We start from the raw sequence: 16,712 nt of genomic DNA, 5'->3' as shown, positions 1-16,712 counted from the left end.
ACCAAACAATAAAAATGTGTACATTATACTCTTGAGCAAAAGGAATTCAAAATTGTAAAGTAAATTTTACTTATTTTGAAGTATTTTAATTGTAAGGATTACTTTAAATTTCATATTTATGACCCCAATAAATACTAGTAAACATGTGCTGTATACTCCAAAGAGACGAGAATGAGCATTAAGGATTCAATAACAAGTAACGGTCTTAATAAGGCTTTGAAAATTCTGAATCCCACTTTCAATGTGTATTTGCATGTTAAGTACACATAGTTTCAGAGATTTTTAGAGTAACTCTTAAAAAAGATAACCACTTTGCATTTTTCATCAATAATGCTCGTAGTATGGTTTTGATTATACATTTTGAGTTCAAATCATAGAAACTTCTTAGGGATTAAGAAATGGGAACACCTTTAATTTAAATAGATACATTCTCATCCCTTGGAATATTTATATTTCAACATTGAATTGTTTTTATACATTGACACAAACCAAATTCCATTTAGGTTGTAATAGAGAAAGCAAGAATGTATGAGTACACCAAATAAAGGAGTGTGTTTTTTTTATAATATATACAGAAAATTCTACCTACTCATGTATGCTGAACTAAAAACATTTTTTTGTGCTACTACCTTAAAATTAGCCCATGTGAAAATTTGAGTGAAAATGACAGGTTACATTCACAAAAATCTGAAAAGAGTCATATTGTGTGTGAGTGTTCCTTAACTCTAGTTTTGTTTAAGGAAAAAAATGGATCCATTTTCGGGCCACCGGACTCCAGCAAAATCAGCATCCCGGAAAATCTAGATGGCAGTCGTAGTCAAGACTATACATACATGACTATATAGCGTAATCGAAAGTCAATCAACAATAGACTTGGTAAGTAGAACACAATCAAAAGACGAATAAAAGATGTGGCTTTGGGGCCGAGACCAAACATCTTATTAGTTCCATTATGTCACGATTGTAAAGTTGTTTTGGGTCAGGTGTAGTGGGGGGGGGGGGGGAGAGTCAAGGGGCAAGTGATGAGGAGAAAGTCAAAACATCACTCCAGGCGAGTCGTGAACTCAAAATCTTTCAAATTGCTTCCAGAAGGGTTAATGTAGAATACGTCCCTCACGCATAGTGAAAATTATAGTGTCAAATGTTTTAGAAAGCTAATAAACGGACGCATTTGTAGGTATTCAACGAGTAGTCCGGTTTGTAAGTTTAATATTATCTTATTCTTAGTAGAATCATTGTGATTTGTCTTAAATGCACGATATTTCGAATAAGCAGACATAATGTTTTTATCGTATCAGAGAGAGTAAAATCGCATCAACTTAAGTACAATCAAAGCAGTGGTGGTCGAACATCGAGCATTTACAATTGCATTAAAAACAAAAACATTTAATTTCAACTTAATAACTCTGGTGGTAATAGAAAGTAAGAAATACGTGCGGGCCACTCTATCACACTAATATGTACCATTCTTCACGCTTACTTGTCAAAATACATTCTGTAATCGTTTAAACAAAATTAAAAGGTTCTCATATAAATGCTAACAATAATCAATAATCTCCAATCAATATATTTCCAACCGTTCATACTTTCACAAAGGCCAACTCGGTGGAAGCTATTCGAGTTTTATTTTTTTTACTCACGCACTGTCTGTGTTTTATGCTGCTCCCGAAATAAGAGTTTTTTTTTAAGCATTACAAATATTCCATGGTAAGACATGTTGATGTTTTCTAAGCTATCCAGGGTTTTTATTCAGGGGATTTGCCCATTGACACTGGAAGACTTTATTGTAGCAAGGCGGGAAGGGACGGAGGTGACCCATTTAACGATTGCATCATTTCCCCACGCTGTATATTCCTTACAGATGTAAATTTCCATTATAAATGACCGAGTATTGCATAGACTCTGGATTTATTAAGAAGGTCATTCACCTCTAAAGTATCATGATTGTAATTTTACAACGTACAGTTTTAAAGGTTGACTTTACTACTCCAAATTATTATTTTTGATTTTTTAGTAGTGTTTGAAAATCAGACTTTTTATTTAAATTACGTTGTTTAAAACCCCCAAGACTCCTTATTCAGTTACACCGATATTTTCGAGAGGAGAAAACTAATGTCCGGTACTTTTTCAAAAGGTTTTCTTAGACAATGTCGAGGTTTTGGTATAAAGTTTATTTTTCCGTATGAAAAATTAACCATATAGTAAACTCATGGTGATAATAGTTGTAGTGTGATGTAAATACAAAGATATTTATTTTAATAATGTTAATTTATGTTTACTATCCTCGTGCTGTATTTAATTACATCTTTTATCTGTGTTAAAAACGTAAATAATGAACACATTCTCTTAAAAATGTTTGTAAAATAAAATAAGCAAATACATTTTTCTGAATACCATAAAAATATTCAAAATTTTTCTTTGACAGATAACAAAAAATATATAAAATGTTTATGTGTGTATGAAAGATCCTGCCTAATAAGAACAAAACATGAGCTAAACTAAACTCTTTGACGTAGTGATCTGTAAAGAAAATTGATTAGGGTAGTGTGTATAATAATGTCATTGGGGTTAACAAATTCCCCAATAAATAGCACAACACCCAATAAACAAATAATAGATTGAGGGTAAAGGTTGGAGTGAAAAGTTTATAACAATGAAAACACAAAGCATGCTTTACATTATTGCTAATTTTTAAGCATTTCATAGGTTGTTATTTACATTTGACTCAATGAGTGAGCTAGTGTAAAATTTCCTAGATTAATATAGTTAACATCTTTAACTATGTATGTTTTAATTCCAAATCTTAACAATACATATCGTTACTACTTTACCTCCATCATTTCGTCTAAATCTTTCTCCATTGTGTATCCTATTTGTGGGAAACTCTGCTGCATTTCCTGAAACATACAAATATCATCAGTACTCATGCTTGTTTTTATCCATATACAGTTACAACGGTCAAGGTTGGCTGAACAAAATTGATATTTATTGTTTTAACATTAACTGTACTAAATATGTAGGAAAGATATTTTGAAATAGTTTGAAATAACTCTAAATTGGTAAATAATTTAAATTTGGTGCATTGCTATGTACATAAAGAAAATAAAAATAAACTAAGGACACTCACAAACCACTTTTTGATTGATTTTGAACTCTAAGACAAAACACGATTACAGCTAAATTAGTACACTAGTACTACATAAATATCAAAAAGATTTTGAAAAATGAGAACAAACCACACAAGCTTAAATTGTAATACTTAATTGTTATCTTCAGAAATAATGTATTCATTGTATGCTGAAATATTATTTAACTAACTATAAATTATTTTTATATCTATAGAAAATAAACTCATTACCTCAGTAAACCCAATCTCTGTAATTGCATACATTTCCATCAGAACGATTAAAGTGCTTGTAATTAATCGATTTTGTGAAAAGTTGATGAACATATTTTCACCAAACCACTGCCTATGGATTCTATGTGATAGCGGATCAAAATGTGTTTACCAAAGTTTCACCAAATGTTTTATCACAAAATTCTATTAGTGGGTTTTAATCAGCAAAAGTTAAAGTTTTTTGAGGTTTGTACTGGCAGAAACCTTTCAATGCTTAATGTTTATGATTTTTGAAGCTTTTGTATTTATGTAAATAATATTATAATGCTATGTGAGCAATAAATATTTATAGGGAAGCTTAAATCATGGTTATTATACAGTATAAAAAATAATAATTGCGTAGTTATTTTACAATAGATTCAATTATATGACAAACGATAGCCAGATACATGAATGTGTAGGCAACACGAGTATTTTCCGTTTTAGAATATAATTAAATAGCCATACTTAATTGAGTATTAACAAACGGAAAGAAACCCATACTACCTAAATCAAGTACAAACCAAAGCTCACATTTTATTATGAAAATAACTAATGTATATCTACTGTGAATAGAAAATGTTTTCAATTGTAGTAAAAATACTTTAGTATGTTTCCATATTTTTTTAAAGATAAGCCAATAGTATACAATCAATAATAAGCATTTCATCTGACAAATTAGAAAAAAATTCTTTCTGTCCTTCAAAATTTGACTTTAAAATTAAAATATTTAGTACTCCAAAAATTATATTTAACTGATTAGTAAATAGTTTTTAGTAAATTTTCACATTTATTTGTTCATTCTTACTCATTTTAACCAATAGTACGTACTTTTTATGGTTTTACATCGGTTTCGCAAAATCGAAGGAAAGAAGTAACTTGAGCAAGTCAACCTTTATTCGACAACGCTCTTCGTAATTCAATTGTTCACTTTTCTAAACCAGGAAACCAATAATTGCCGTTTGAGTGAAAACATCACAGTTTCATCTCCTGCTGACTGGCTTCCGAATGTAAAATGTCATCTTAAATAGTTCTGAGTAAATCGTGTAATCTTTTCTGAACAATCGGAGTCTTGTTAGTCTCAGAAGGGTTTAATTTTCTATGTTCTAATTCAAATATGATTAAATCTAATTATTTATTGGTTGAATCATATCCCAGCAACATGGCTTCACCAAGTTTACAAAACATGTCGGCGAAATTTAATCTTTTCTAAACATGTATAAATAATAACATTTTAAAGTTGTTTTGTAAGGTAAAAGTAAGAAAATCTGTATACCAATTAACTCTCAGATGAATTGAAACAAACATTTATCTATGATTTACAGCAAAACTTGCGTTTTAGTATTTAAATTAAATTACAAACAAAACAGCCTAAATTAGAAACAACTCTGAATGTATAAATAAGATTAATGACGATCTTTCTTTAGGTTTTCTTGGTTTGAGGTCAGTGAATTATTGTCGTGACAGAGTCAAAACTTTATGTGACAAGTTGAGAAAAATATCTTTAACATAAAACAAGAAATAAAGTGGTAATATTGGTTGTCGACGTATCTAAAATATTAGCAACGTAAAATAAATTCAAAGCTGAATGTGTTATTTCTTTCTCGTTAACCGTTTGAAAAGATAAATAACGCCGTATAAGAAGGCACTAACAAGGCATGTGTTATAATAATGAAACCTGTTTGGATTACAGTACTGCGATACATTTAATTTTTAAACGATAACAGAGAACAAGGTTATTGTATCGAGGAAGTAATAAGCTTAATCCAAGGGGTGAAATTACACTTTTGTACTGAAACTAATTCTTTATAATGCAAAGTTTATTTCCATTCCGAAAATAAATCCACATAAACATTCCTTCCCTTGCGACCAAGCCATCAATTTGAGAAAATAAATCATCCATATAATTTGGGAAACCCCAGAACCATGAAAAAATGTGCAATTTCCTATTTTGCCGGCCATTCCTACCTACAAGCATTTCTCGGTCTATATAGTATTCTATTTCCCTGCTGAAATACGATTGTTGGTAAAACGGACATTGATAAATTGTTTCGAAAGAGGGAATAATCCATTTCTAGAAATTGGCATTCACTGTAAAATACATCTCCATGTCATAATTTTGCATATTTTCCACTAGTCAACCTTCAAATCTAAAAATATTTGGCTGGATGAGAAATCGGCCGATTGTTGTTGGAGGAGGAAGTGGTTACTTATGGATGCAAATAAGATAAGAAACAACCAACGGATTGTTACGCAAGATAGCGGGAATAACAAGGTCACTTCTGTTATTGTATTCACCTCTTTATCATTCATCATTCATCATTCACCATCGAGAGGGTGAAAACACTTGCAATCATGCACCTTTGAAACATCCGTTGGCAGATGCAGTTGAGTGGGGCAATGACGTAGATGAAGTCCTTTACCTATTCAGACGTTTTAACCTATTTTTACGTGTTTTAGCGTTGAATTTCCTTCAAATGAACATTATAGTTATCTAAATCAATTTAAGTTACAGTTTTCACCAGTGACATTTTGTATGAGAAATGTTTTTAAGGGAAAGCTGTCCTATCCAACCGTCCCTTTTGCTTCAGCATTTACTTTACCAGCCTTAGGTGTAAAAGTCGTTTTACAACATTATTTGTGTTTACGCACTTCTGGCAATACTCTAGACATTAACCATCACATTGTGGCATGTTAAACTCACGATGTTCAACTAATTATTCGCTTAGCCTTATTCCAAACTCCATTTTAAGTCCATGCCTTTTTCTGTGAGATATTCAATAAATAAATAAGTTAAGCTAAACTAATGTAATGCATCTTGTAGTGGAGACAACTGGCCTACTTTGTATAAGTAAATTTGTTATTTAAGGTTACGTTGTTTCAAACAATTATAAATTTTAAATTATTGTAGGTTAAACCATCAACACTGATAGGAACTGATAACAACGTGAAATAGAGTATATGCTAATTTTTCACTTGTGAAACTATTATTAAGGTGCTAATATCACGAATAAATTTCACCAAGTCTATTGTACAAAGTAAAAGTTTCTTGTTTAAAATGTTGTTCTCTACTTACTCCATTCATGCATCAGGAAAGTGACCTACTGAAGCTAAATATATTCATTTCGAACATGTAAATAGCATAAATTACAAATGAATATTCATCGGTCATAAGCATACATAAGAAAGTTTTAATGACAATCAATTGATAATTCCGAAATCAGACGAAATTAGATGCAACTGTCATATTTAAAGAGAAGGATAACCACAAAACCACATATTACTTTGGTGCAAAAAAGTAAACGTTGCGCACCGGATGTGCCCCCGGGCAATCAGTCCAAGACTTTCAAGAAAGCGAAAAGGGAAATTTGGGCATTTCGCCAGCGAACATACTGGACAAGCAGCACTGGCCTGAAATCCGCGAGAAAATCCATTAACTAAGACGGAAACTTGTTAGTGGGACGTGACAAATTTACTTTTTCACCTGCAAGTTGTAAATATGCTGTGTTCTCGAATGTGCTACACGTACTTGTTAAACTGCTTTTCTGGGACTTTTGCGTGAAAAATAATATTTTGCACATGCGTAAAGTTTTTAAACAGCTTAATGTTGACCATGGTTATATATATCACATTCCCATGGTTTGGAATAATGGTTGCCGTTAAATTGAACCCCCGATGGAGTATGCTGCTGTGAATTATTATTATTTTTTTTTGTACACAACAACCTTGAACTAAGTCAAACTGGAGGGAAACATTATTGTTAACTAGCATACTTGATTCATCTTCAAATTCTGTGTGGATAAAATTTTATTATATGATTTCTATTCTGGTACATGAGGTCAATAATTTTATTAGACATAGAACATCATAATATGATCTCATATTACTAGATCTCAGCACCTGATAGAGATTCACTTGTCACTGTTGGCCACTAACATTTCTAATACATTAAAGATATGGTTTCTGCAGTTAACTCAGAAAAAACAAAAATGTCACTTGTACCCCTTGGCTTCTCACCCCTTCATATTCAATTCACTTGCAAATGAAAGACGGTGAACGATGCATTTAGAGTTAACATAATTGTCTAACATTTTGTCGATTTAATATTTTTTTAACTCCATGCATTAAAAAAATTTCTACACATTTAACCAAAGACCATTTTCCTATTGCAATTTGAAACCAAATAAATTTTAAACCACAAACATCGATAAACAAACACAATAGTCAAACCATCAGTAAAATACCGTTAATTAAATAAAGTTCAGATGAAAACGACCAAAACTGTTGATGGAATTGATTGGCCTATTGAAATACATTGTACAGGCTGGCAAACAATAGCGTTGTTAATTATGCCACCAAATATGGGAGTCGGGTTATGATATTCCCATAACAGCGTTGAAGCATTGTATATACCCGTATGTTGCTCGCACCGTGATACCACGCTTTGGCACCAAAGGGAAATGTTTACAATTACGGAAACATACAACAACAAAATACCTCGGGAATTCCATGGCTAATTATTCTCATTTGATCATTGTTTCACCAAACCACGCATTTCAACTTAATTACCTATTGACCACCACTAAAAATTATAGGTCCTTCTACTTTTTGTTTGAATAAATATATATAAATCGTAAGCTAGCTATGACCTAAACTTATCAAGCATAAAATAGTATTTATTTAATTTCTGTTGTCTTGTTATTCTTTTTATATTGGAGTTTTACAACATGTTATTCTTATTCATTGCATAAAACATTCTTATCGTCTTCTACACTTCGTTTTCGTTCTACTGTAATCTGATTTTGAAAACTATACCACCTGTTGGAAAATATAACAATTAAGTTCAGAACTCAAAGAACCAAGCAGGTTCTTAAGTGGCAAATGTTTTCTTGGTTCTGTTTCCGCAATGTATGGCTGGCCTCTTTTGTCTCGGAACTAAAATAACCAGTAACAAGACACCCACCTAATTAGTACATAAGTTAACGACCAATTAGACTATGCTGAGAACCTGAATCCCACGAGGTCTGAGCTTGCTTCCCAGTTACCCTAGCAGGACCGTTGCATCACTGTTGTGAACTCTTATGCACTTGCAATTTATTGTTAAGCAAATATTTATGACGTTATTTAAATCTAAAGGGTTTTCTAGCGAATTTTCTATTTAGGAAATAATATCTCGTGTTAAGATCTAGATCCGGGACCGATTCATCTTTTCGTTTTAGTATCCCCAGAGGCCAAACATACATCCGTTCAAATTCGATTGTATTTATATAATGTGTCCATTGGCACGATAACTCGAGTAAACATGATCCTATTTCAATCAAATTTGGTAAAAACGTTTAAGCCTACGTTCATTCGAACTAGATCACGAACCAGTATGATCGGAATGTGGAAACGTGGTGTTATAGGAGGTTTTATAGGGTAAAAATTAGATTTTCTCATTTTTGACTCTTAAAGCATAGAATTTCTCTATTCACATCCATTTTCCTGTCACCTCCATTTTGTAGAGCTAAAACCCAATAATTTAGTACCTTGCAGTGTTTAAGTACGGTTAATGGATACGGAGAAATTCAAAATATTCTAATTTATGATTCCTAAGTTTTTCTTATGGGGAATTCGTAAACTGTTGATCAAATTTGACAAATTGGTTTAATTTATTCAAATTTTTTAAATTAGAATAAAAAAATGTAAAACTCTTCGATCAAAAACACACCTTTTTACATTTCCTTTATCAGCAAACCTACATACCCGTTAAATCTAATGATATTTTAATGGAAATAAATCTGACATTTTTAAGGAAATATTTTAATTGAAAATCCCAAGATGATGGAAATTCGCTTAGACTGCAGGTTTGCTGTGGCGGGGGCATTTTTAACTACAATTACAAAGTGCAAAATAAGCTAGCTTGTTGGTATCCCTGTTTTATTTACTTCATTGCCGATCAGCTGGTATTCATTGCTGAATAAATATCTATGTGGTTTAGTGTTATTGGTTAATTTTATTAAATAATTCTCTATATTGTACTTGTAGTATTATCACAAGCTCAAAAAGAGTACGAATTTTAAGTCTACGTTTTTTTTGTTTTCACATATCCGGATTTATTTATAATTTAATTACTTTTAATTCTATAACAGAACGTACAAAATTTCAAAAAATTGATAGTTCAATACAATGTCGATAGCTGATACTTCTTTGCATTAGCCTAGAAAAGTCTTTGTTAAAAGGAAACGCCAATATTTAGTATAAAGTGTTCGAGGATCTTATGAAACATATATATAATTTTGAAATTAGTTTATTCCACAATTATGCTCTTGTTTTCCCGCGAAACACGAAGAAATAGGGTACTTGGGCGTTACAGAAAAAACTAAAATACAAACTGACAAAAATCTAAACTGAACTCTTTTTTGGTTATGGTACTGTTTTACACGTTAAAACTATAAGTTTAAACGAGTCAAAGAATTGCACAAAAATACTATTTCTTAGTTGGACTCCAGTAGAACTTCAAGCCAACAATGGTAACCGATAAAACATCAAGTCAGTTTCTTATTATATTAACATTTCATTTAGAAATTTGAATGGTATTAGTGAAAATTCATTGTAGTTAGTTGATTTACTAATTACCTCTACGATTCTGAATGTGGGTAACGCTGTAACGCTTGTATTGCAATTAATAAGAGATAATAGTGGAAAGTGAATACTACAAAATGGTTATGTTTGCGTGGGCTTGTACACTAAAGACTTGTATGCGAGTCCTGTTAATTGGATATTTGAGATGTGAATACCATAACCACACGTGTATGAGTAGTATATCTCTATTCACAGCCTTTTGAATCTCTATCCGATAAACAATAGGATATTTTGAGGTCAATTCCTGGCGCTCATTGAGGACGCTACTGTACAAACCAGCTATATAGTGTTTGATGAAATTGGTTCAAGGTAGATACTCTCTCTTAATGGAATAAAGCTCTAATGACACATGAAGAGGAATGCATACGCAGAATGAAATAGAAGAAAAGACATTTTGAACGAAAAGTAGAATTGCAAGCATGATCTTTGAATCATGTAATGTATAAGTAAGTATATCAATGTATGGTTTAATATTTATCGAAGAGTGGTGTAGAAAATATGTTCATAAATTGCAGTTCATATGGGGGTTTAACCCCGCACGGAGGGAAGGAATTAGGGGGAGAGACATAAACCCACTTGAAAAAAAGCTAACTTACTGAGCTACAAAGATTTGACATAGTTGATCTTTTAACACGTTGAGTGCTGATGACGGGGATTCCCTATATTGCTTAACATTAAAATAAATGCAACTTTCATGTTTGAACATGTCGACCGCACTAATAACGTTTTGAGGCATCTAGAAAATCTACCTATCTCTACTACATGTATGATGAAAGTGTGTAGCTTAGAAAATGAACGGTATCAGCAATCTGACACATACTTTCTCCCTTAAGCTTGTCAACAACTTTTATCATGGGTAAGCGATAGAAGGTAGGTAACTATGATATCATAGGTAACTATGATATGTTGTGAGAAAATATCACAAAAGTTGGCAATAACTTTTGAACCGTAAGTATTTGTAACAGTAGTTGCACTATTTTGTTTAGAGTTATAAGGAACATAACACATTAATTTTAATCAAAACCGCCTTTTTTTCCTAAAATCAGGTTTTTGTTATTTTGGCTTTATGGGTTTTTATGGGAAAATAACATCAGTTACGATAACTTTGAACCGTTACCATAATTGTTACAGAAATTAGATTTGAACCATTTTGTGTAGAATTTAAAGGCATATAACATACTAAATTTTATCAAAATCGTTCGGGCTATTTTTGAGAAAATCTGATTTTTCCATTATTTTATAGGGTTTTTATGGAAAAATCACCATCAAAAATAATAATTTTTAAAAAATTGAGAAGAAGTCTTGAGATACCATGGATTAGTACCTATATACCAAATTTCATCAAAATCGGACTACAAGTCTGGTCTGTAGCTCTGTACACATCCACACATACAGACATCACTTCGAGAACCACTTTTTTCGTTTCAGAGGGACCTAAAAAGGATATATTCACTCAAATCTCAAACTCGAAAATTCTGAAGAAAACAATAAATACTTCCCTCATATACTATGAGGGGGAGAAAGTAAAAATAGTTACGATAGCGAAGAAGTAAATCGGTCCCGGGTCTATGTCTTACCATTAGACCTTACGTTGTTAATAAACTACTCAATATAAATGGGGAATTCGCTAAAAGAACTTATATTTGAAACATTATTGCATTTTCATGGATAAGTAACAGGGAAACAGTTTTCATTAAAATAGAATCTTTTAAATGGAATATTGTTACACCTACATATTATATATATAAATGTCGTTTTACATTTTCAACCAAGCATTTCAAAGTATAATAAAAATTTCAGTAATTATATACCAATTAAATTAGTCATGTAATCATATAAATTAACCTATAAACGTTACAAAAAAGTTTAGACAAGCCATACTAATTTCTTTAATCGTTTTACAATGGAATTATTTGCAAGAGAGTGCCTTTTCTCTGACCTCTAAAACAAGGTACCGGTTTCCCCCCTCTCTATCCAAATTTCCTGCGGGCGTCCTACAAATTATGGGCATATTACACAATAGTAACTTTTCACGAAGAACTACAATTGCGTACTTAATGTCAGAAAACACAAAACACAAGTTTACTATCTGTCAAATTGAAAGAGACCCTTCGCTAACTTTTTGGACACATGAAAAACGAAAGCGCAAAATATATTGGAAGATCGAGCAGATGTTACTACTTTCGCACGCTTAGCAACCTAAGTCGAAGAAAGTTTTGAAGACAGGAGAAATGGAAGTTTGACCCGTGGGGTAACGTTTAAGAAGACTTACACAACTGTTTATAAACTTAAGTTGGTCTTATGTGGAACAAACGTCTCTGATACGTCAGTTTCAACTTGGCACTCAGCTAGCAAATCGTAAATAATTGTTCAGCGTCTTTGAAACTTTGGCGTCGATTTGACGTCATGTAATAATGCTGTTGTTAGTTTCAGATGTGTGTAAATGGTTACCGTCTACTTCAGATTTACTTGTGACTTAAGATTGAGAATCGTAATAAACGAGTTACGTAATAAATCTGATTTACCATAATTCAAATTTTTTTCAAAATACAGGGTAGTTAATTTTAACACGTACTTAATAATGGTTGTATGCAGTTCTTCAATCAAATTCATATAACATTTTCTATCTGTGACGGAATAACCTGAATTAAATGTTAACATTTTGTTTGTAGATTGAAGACCGATATGCAGTTTATAACGGTTAAGCTTGGATGTTCCGCACTTGGGATTTAAATTGTATTTGAGTCTTTACTTGCGAGTCCAGTGCTATGCCATTTTCTAAAAAATACTTAGAAATAATTGTTAACGTTTCAACCAGTACAACATTGTTTATTGTTTTAACATTAATTGACTATTTAAATAGTTGTACATACATTTATTCGTGTATAAAGAATTAAATTAGCATACTATTTCATTAATTTAAGTAGAAATTGGAGATGTCTAACAATAAACCTATCTTAACGAGCCAAGAAATATAAAATCAATCATTGTGAATCAATTTTATCACCCATGTTTCGCAAATTAGGTGCATAACCCTTTGTCAAATATAAGTTATCAATTTAGAAGTATTTAAAATCAAATCTGCTTTACTTTTTAATGCTTTCACAACCACAATGTTAAGTTAAATAAATATTTTATATTGGTAACTACAGTAAAAGCAAACAGGTGAATCAAGGTCAATCTTAAGTACTACAGCTGATTCAAAATGAACAGCTATTGGCGAAGCCGCTTGCTATATTTCTAAGAAAACGATTAATTTTGTACGATTGCATGAAAACCATTTACCAACACTGTTTCTTAATAGTACAGTACGGAAATTGAACAAGAGGAATTTGGTTTCGTGGTCAATGTTAGGAACGTCATTACGCAATTTTATACATCGACTCATTAATTAATTGGTTACAGTAGTTGGCCGGTGGCAGTGAACATTACAAGATAATTGCTTCTGCAAACCTCAAACGGCCTTGCTCCAGGAATGTCCGACGGCCTTGATACGGTCTCTCCCGGCATACTCTGTGTGCACACGGTGTCCCCCAGGGTCATACTTCGGGACCAATGCTATTTACAGAAATATCCCCACCAAAATATAAATTAGTTTATTACATCTTCGGCCTGAAGGACTCTTTTAGACGAGAGATTAAGTTCAAATAATAAGAAGTGATTGTCAAAACCACACTTTTGAACTATAATGAACTATAATTTATACAGTAGTGAAAATGTATTATTTCTTTTTTATCTTTATAAGTAAGTTCTACAAACAGTTTTTATATTTTGTCATGGAGACAAAACAGCTCTTATTAATGATACCTTTAAGTCTATTTGTGTGGTAAAGTTTACTATGAGAAAATATACAGCCGCTGCCGTAAACCCACACTGATTATTTTGTATCCTATGGATTGAAATAACTACTTTTCCCTCGTAACGCACGCACTGAAAGCTGCAAGTGCGTGTTTTAAATTATATTAGACCACAGACAGACAATATAGTAACTCTATTCCTATTACTCTTTTGCCTGTCCTTAGACATTACTCATATGCTATGTTCACATAAAAATTAATAACTATTATAAAGTCAGTAGCTTTTTGATGGTTCGCAAGTGGGCCTGGCTATCCTTAGTCATCGGGCGTTAAGTAAATGGTCCAAACCAAGGAAATAGATAAATGACCACATTAAATTTTGAGTAACTATGAAGGAATATGATTTTCTCTTCTTCCTTTAAGTATTTCGACAAACCCTGAAATTACCCGTTAACAACCGTAGGAAAACAACCCGATCTCCGCTACTTACATAAGGATGACTTGGGTCAGAGGTTGGTATTTTGACTGGTTCTTAACAATGATGAGAAAGATGATGACGACGGGCTGGATTAGCACGCAGGTGTACTGTTACGAAATATGGGAAAGTTGCAGCCGGAAAAGTCAAAGGCCAAGTACCTCGACCGTTTACACTTATTTAATCATAACAACCGTTTATCATTGTGAGAAGAAGATGTATGCATGACTTGCTACTCCTTCATTAATCTTCACAACGTTGAAGAAGAATGTGCTTTGTGATTGAAAAGATCAATTAGTCATGTAGAGTGAAGTTAGGAGACTGGGTCAGTTATGCCTCCTTTTTAGCTTTTATTATTAAATTTCTTTCATTCAAACTTTTTGTATGAGTATTAACTGTAGAGGGTCAAAAAGTTAAATTTCAATGTTATATTCATAAACTAACTTACAATTATTCCTTGCTAGTTTGTTTATTTAGAGATTCGTAAGAAAATGTACTTTCAAATTCCCGTCTGATAATTCAGTTGCAAAAACGTTAGATTATCTACTTCTAAATCGTAGTCTGTTTAATTGGGGAGTTAATCAACATAATTATTGAATATTTTATTACTTTCCTAAACTGACTTAAGACTGAAACTTCCAATTTTCCCTCATGTCAACTTGAATTGCGTTATAGTAGAATTTCAGTGGGTGGCCTTTTGAGGGCTGTCCCAAGCCTTTTCTACTCTTCAGCTTTGACAAATGCTTCGTGTTACCAAACAAAGAATGTCTATTACGAGACACAGACCTTTCACATCTACTGGAGAAGGCTTTGTAGACTTGAATCTTTTACATCTCAATATTTTACAAGACTCATAATTTAGTTTCAGTGCCCGGGTTCCCCAATGACCCAGGTGGTGTAAGGTTATTTACAGTTCTTCGTTTCCTCATTGTGGGAATTTCTTCAAAGTCTCTTCCTCATTGGCTCTCACTGACCGCAGCCGGACTTCGCCCCCACACTACCACAGAAGGGTGTAGGCCGAAGACAGCGGAGGCGCACCAGTATTGCGGAGCGCCACCGCTCCCTATGCCTGACCTTCCACTTAGACAATGGATGAAAACGACAGTGAAGAATACCCGCGTAGGTAGAGGTATTTAAATTTATGTAACTGTATGGAATGTTGTCATGACTCATCAATAGCTTTGAGTGGTTGGATCATCTTTTTTTACAGAGACAGTTGTTGCTAAAAGATTTAAATTTTTTGAGGCTTTTTTATCTAGAAAGTCTCTTACGGTGTACATTAGTTTCAAAACCCTGAGGTTAAAGAACTCAACCTTCGATGCTAGGCTTAGTAACCTTAATAACCTAAATAACCTTTGAATGATGATTCTGTAATACAAGTAGTAAGAATATTTTTAACTCTAGACATACTGGGATTAACTGTAAGCTTTGCATGGGCTAAATTCAGAAGTTCAAGGTACATATTCTGTTTAGCAATCACTTTACCGCAATAATCCATCGGTTTGGAAGAATCGACTACCTATGTTTTAGTTCTATATGAATGGAAAACAAAACTAGAAAAAATCTAACATTTTAGAATGTCTCTTTCCTTATAAGTTATGAATTTCAATTAATTAAATAAACTGATTGAAGCTTTGTATGTAGTTCGTTGAGGTGCATTGTTTTTAGTTAGTACCTCACAGTATTTCTACATTATAATACAATACTAGTGGATTACCTGGGGTATAGAAATGCATTAGTTTATCTTATATTACCCTAAAAGAGTAGAATCTTTTGATGAACCATTTATAAAAAAATTGTAATTTAAACTTAAAGGTTGATCTGTAAATTGAATGCAATATGGAATTAACGACCATTAAGTCTCAGCTATAAAAGGAAGCACTGAAATGAGTAGGCATAACTTTTAGAACAACTATAGTACACACAATTGTAATTGGTGGAAATAAAATACCTATTTGGTTATATTGCTGGCAGTTACAGATATATACATTACACATCATATAATTACGACTTTTATAACAGTGTAATTTAAAACAATAACATGGTGCTATTCCAAATTTGATATATGTAATTCTGTTAAATCATCTTGTATACCTGAACCTAAAAGACAAATTGAAAGAAGACATTACAAATGGAAGAAAATTCAACCTCCAACATTTTGAAAGTCACAATCACCTCTGATCAGCATACTATTAATTGGATATTATTGAATATCACACTTTTTTAAATCGATGGCATCAAGTCTTTTCAACATTAGATTTTTCCACTCAACGAAGCAGTAATAATGTCATCAGAAATCAAAGTTTCGTCGCATGGAAAATAATTATGTCCGCAATAGCGCTATATTCACTGTAGCACACAAATTACGCCCATTCATCGTCAAATGTTCATCTCAATTCGTTGCACTAGTGCAAAAATTTCTAAGAATTCAAACAATTCA

The 16,712-nt window shown here is 32.4% G+C and overlaps 1 protein-coding gene across 1 annotated transcript in view; it reads right to left on the bottom strand.

Moving 5' to 3' along the window:
- LOC128998505 (uncharacterized) overlaps window positions 1-16,712 on the bottom strand; it is a 146,143-nt gene that overhangs the window by 36,295 nt on the left and 93,136 nt on the right. The window contains exon 2 of the mRNA XM_054424669.1: window positions 2,832-2,897. Coding sequence (XP_054280644.1) covers window positions 2,832-2,897 — 66 coding nt within the window. The remainder of the gene's footprint in view (window positions 1-2,831; window positions 2,898-16,712) is intronic.

The sequence above is a fragment of the Macrosteles quadrilineatus genome, unplaced genomic scaffold (genome assembly GCF_028750875.1).
Source record: "Macrosteles quadrilineatus isolate MER2022 unplaced genomic scaffold, UCM_ALF_1.0 Scaffold_7__1_contigs__length_78375512, whole genome shotgun sequence".
Classification (NCBI taxonomy): domain Eukaryota; kingdom Metazoa; phylum Arthropoda; class Insecta; order Hemiptera; family Cicadellidae; genus Macrosteles; species Macrosteles quadrilineatus.
This window is presented reverse-complemented; position numbering and strand designations above follow the sequence as displayed.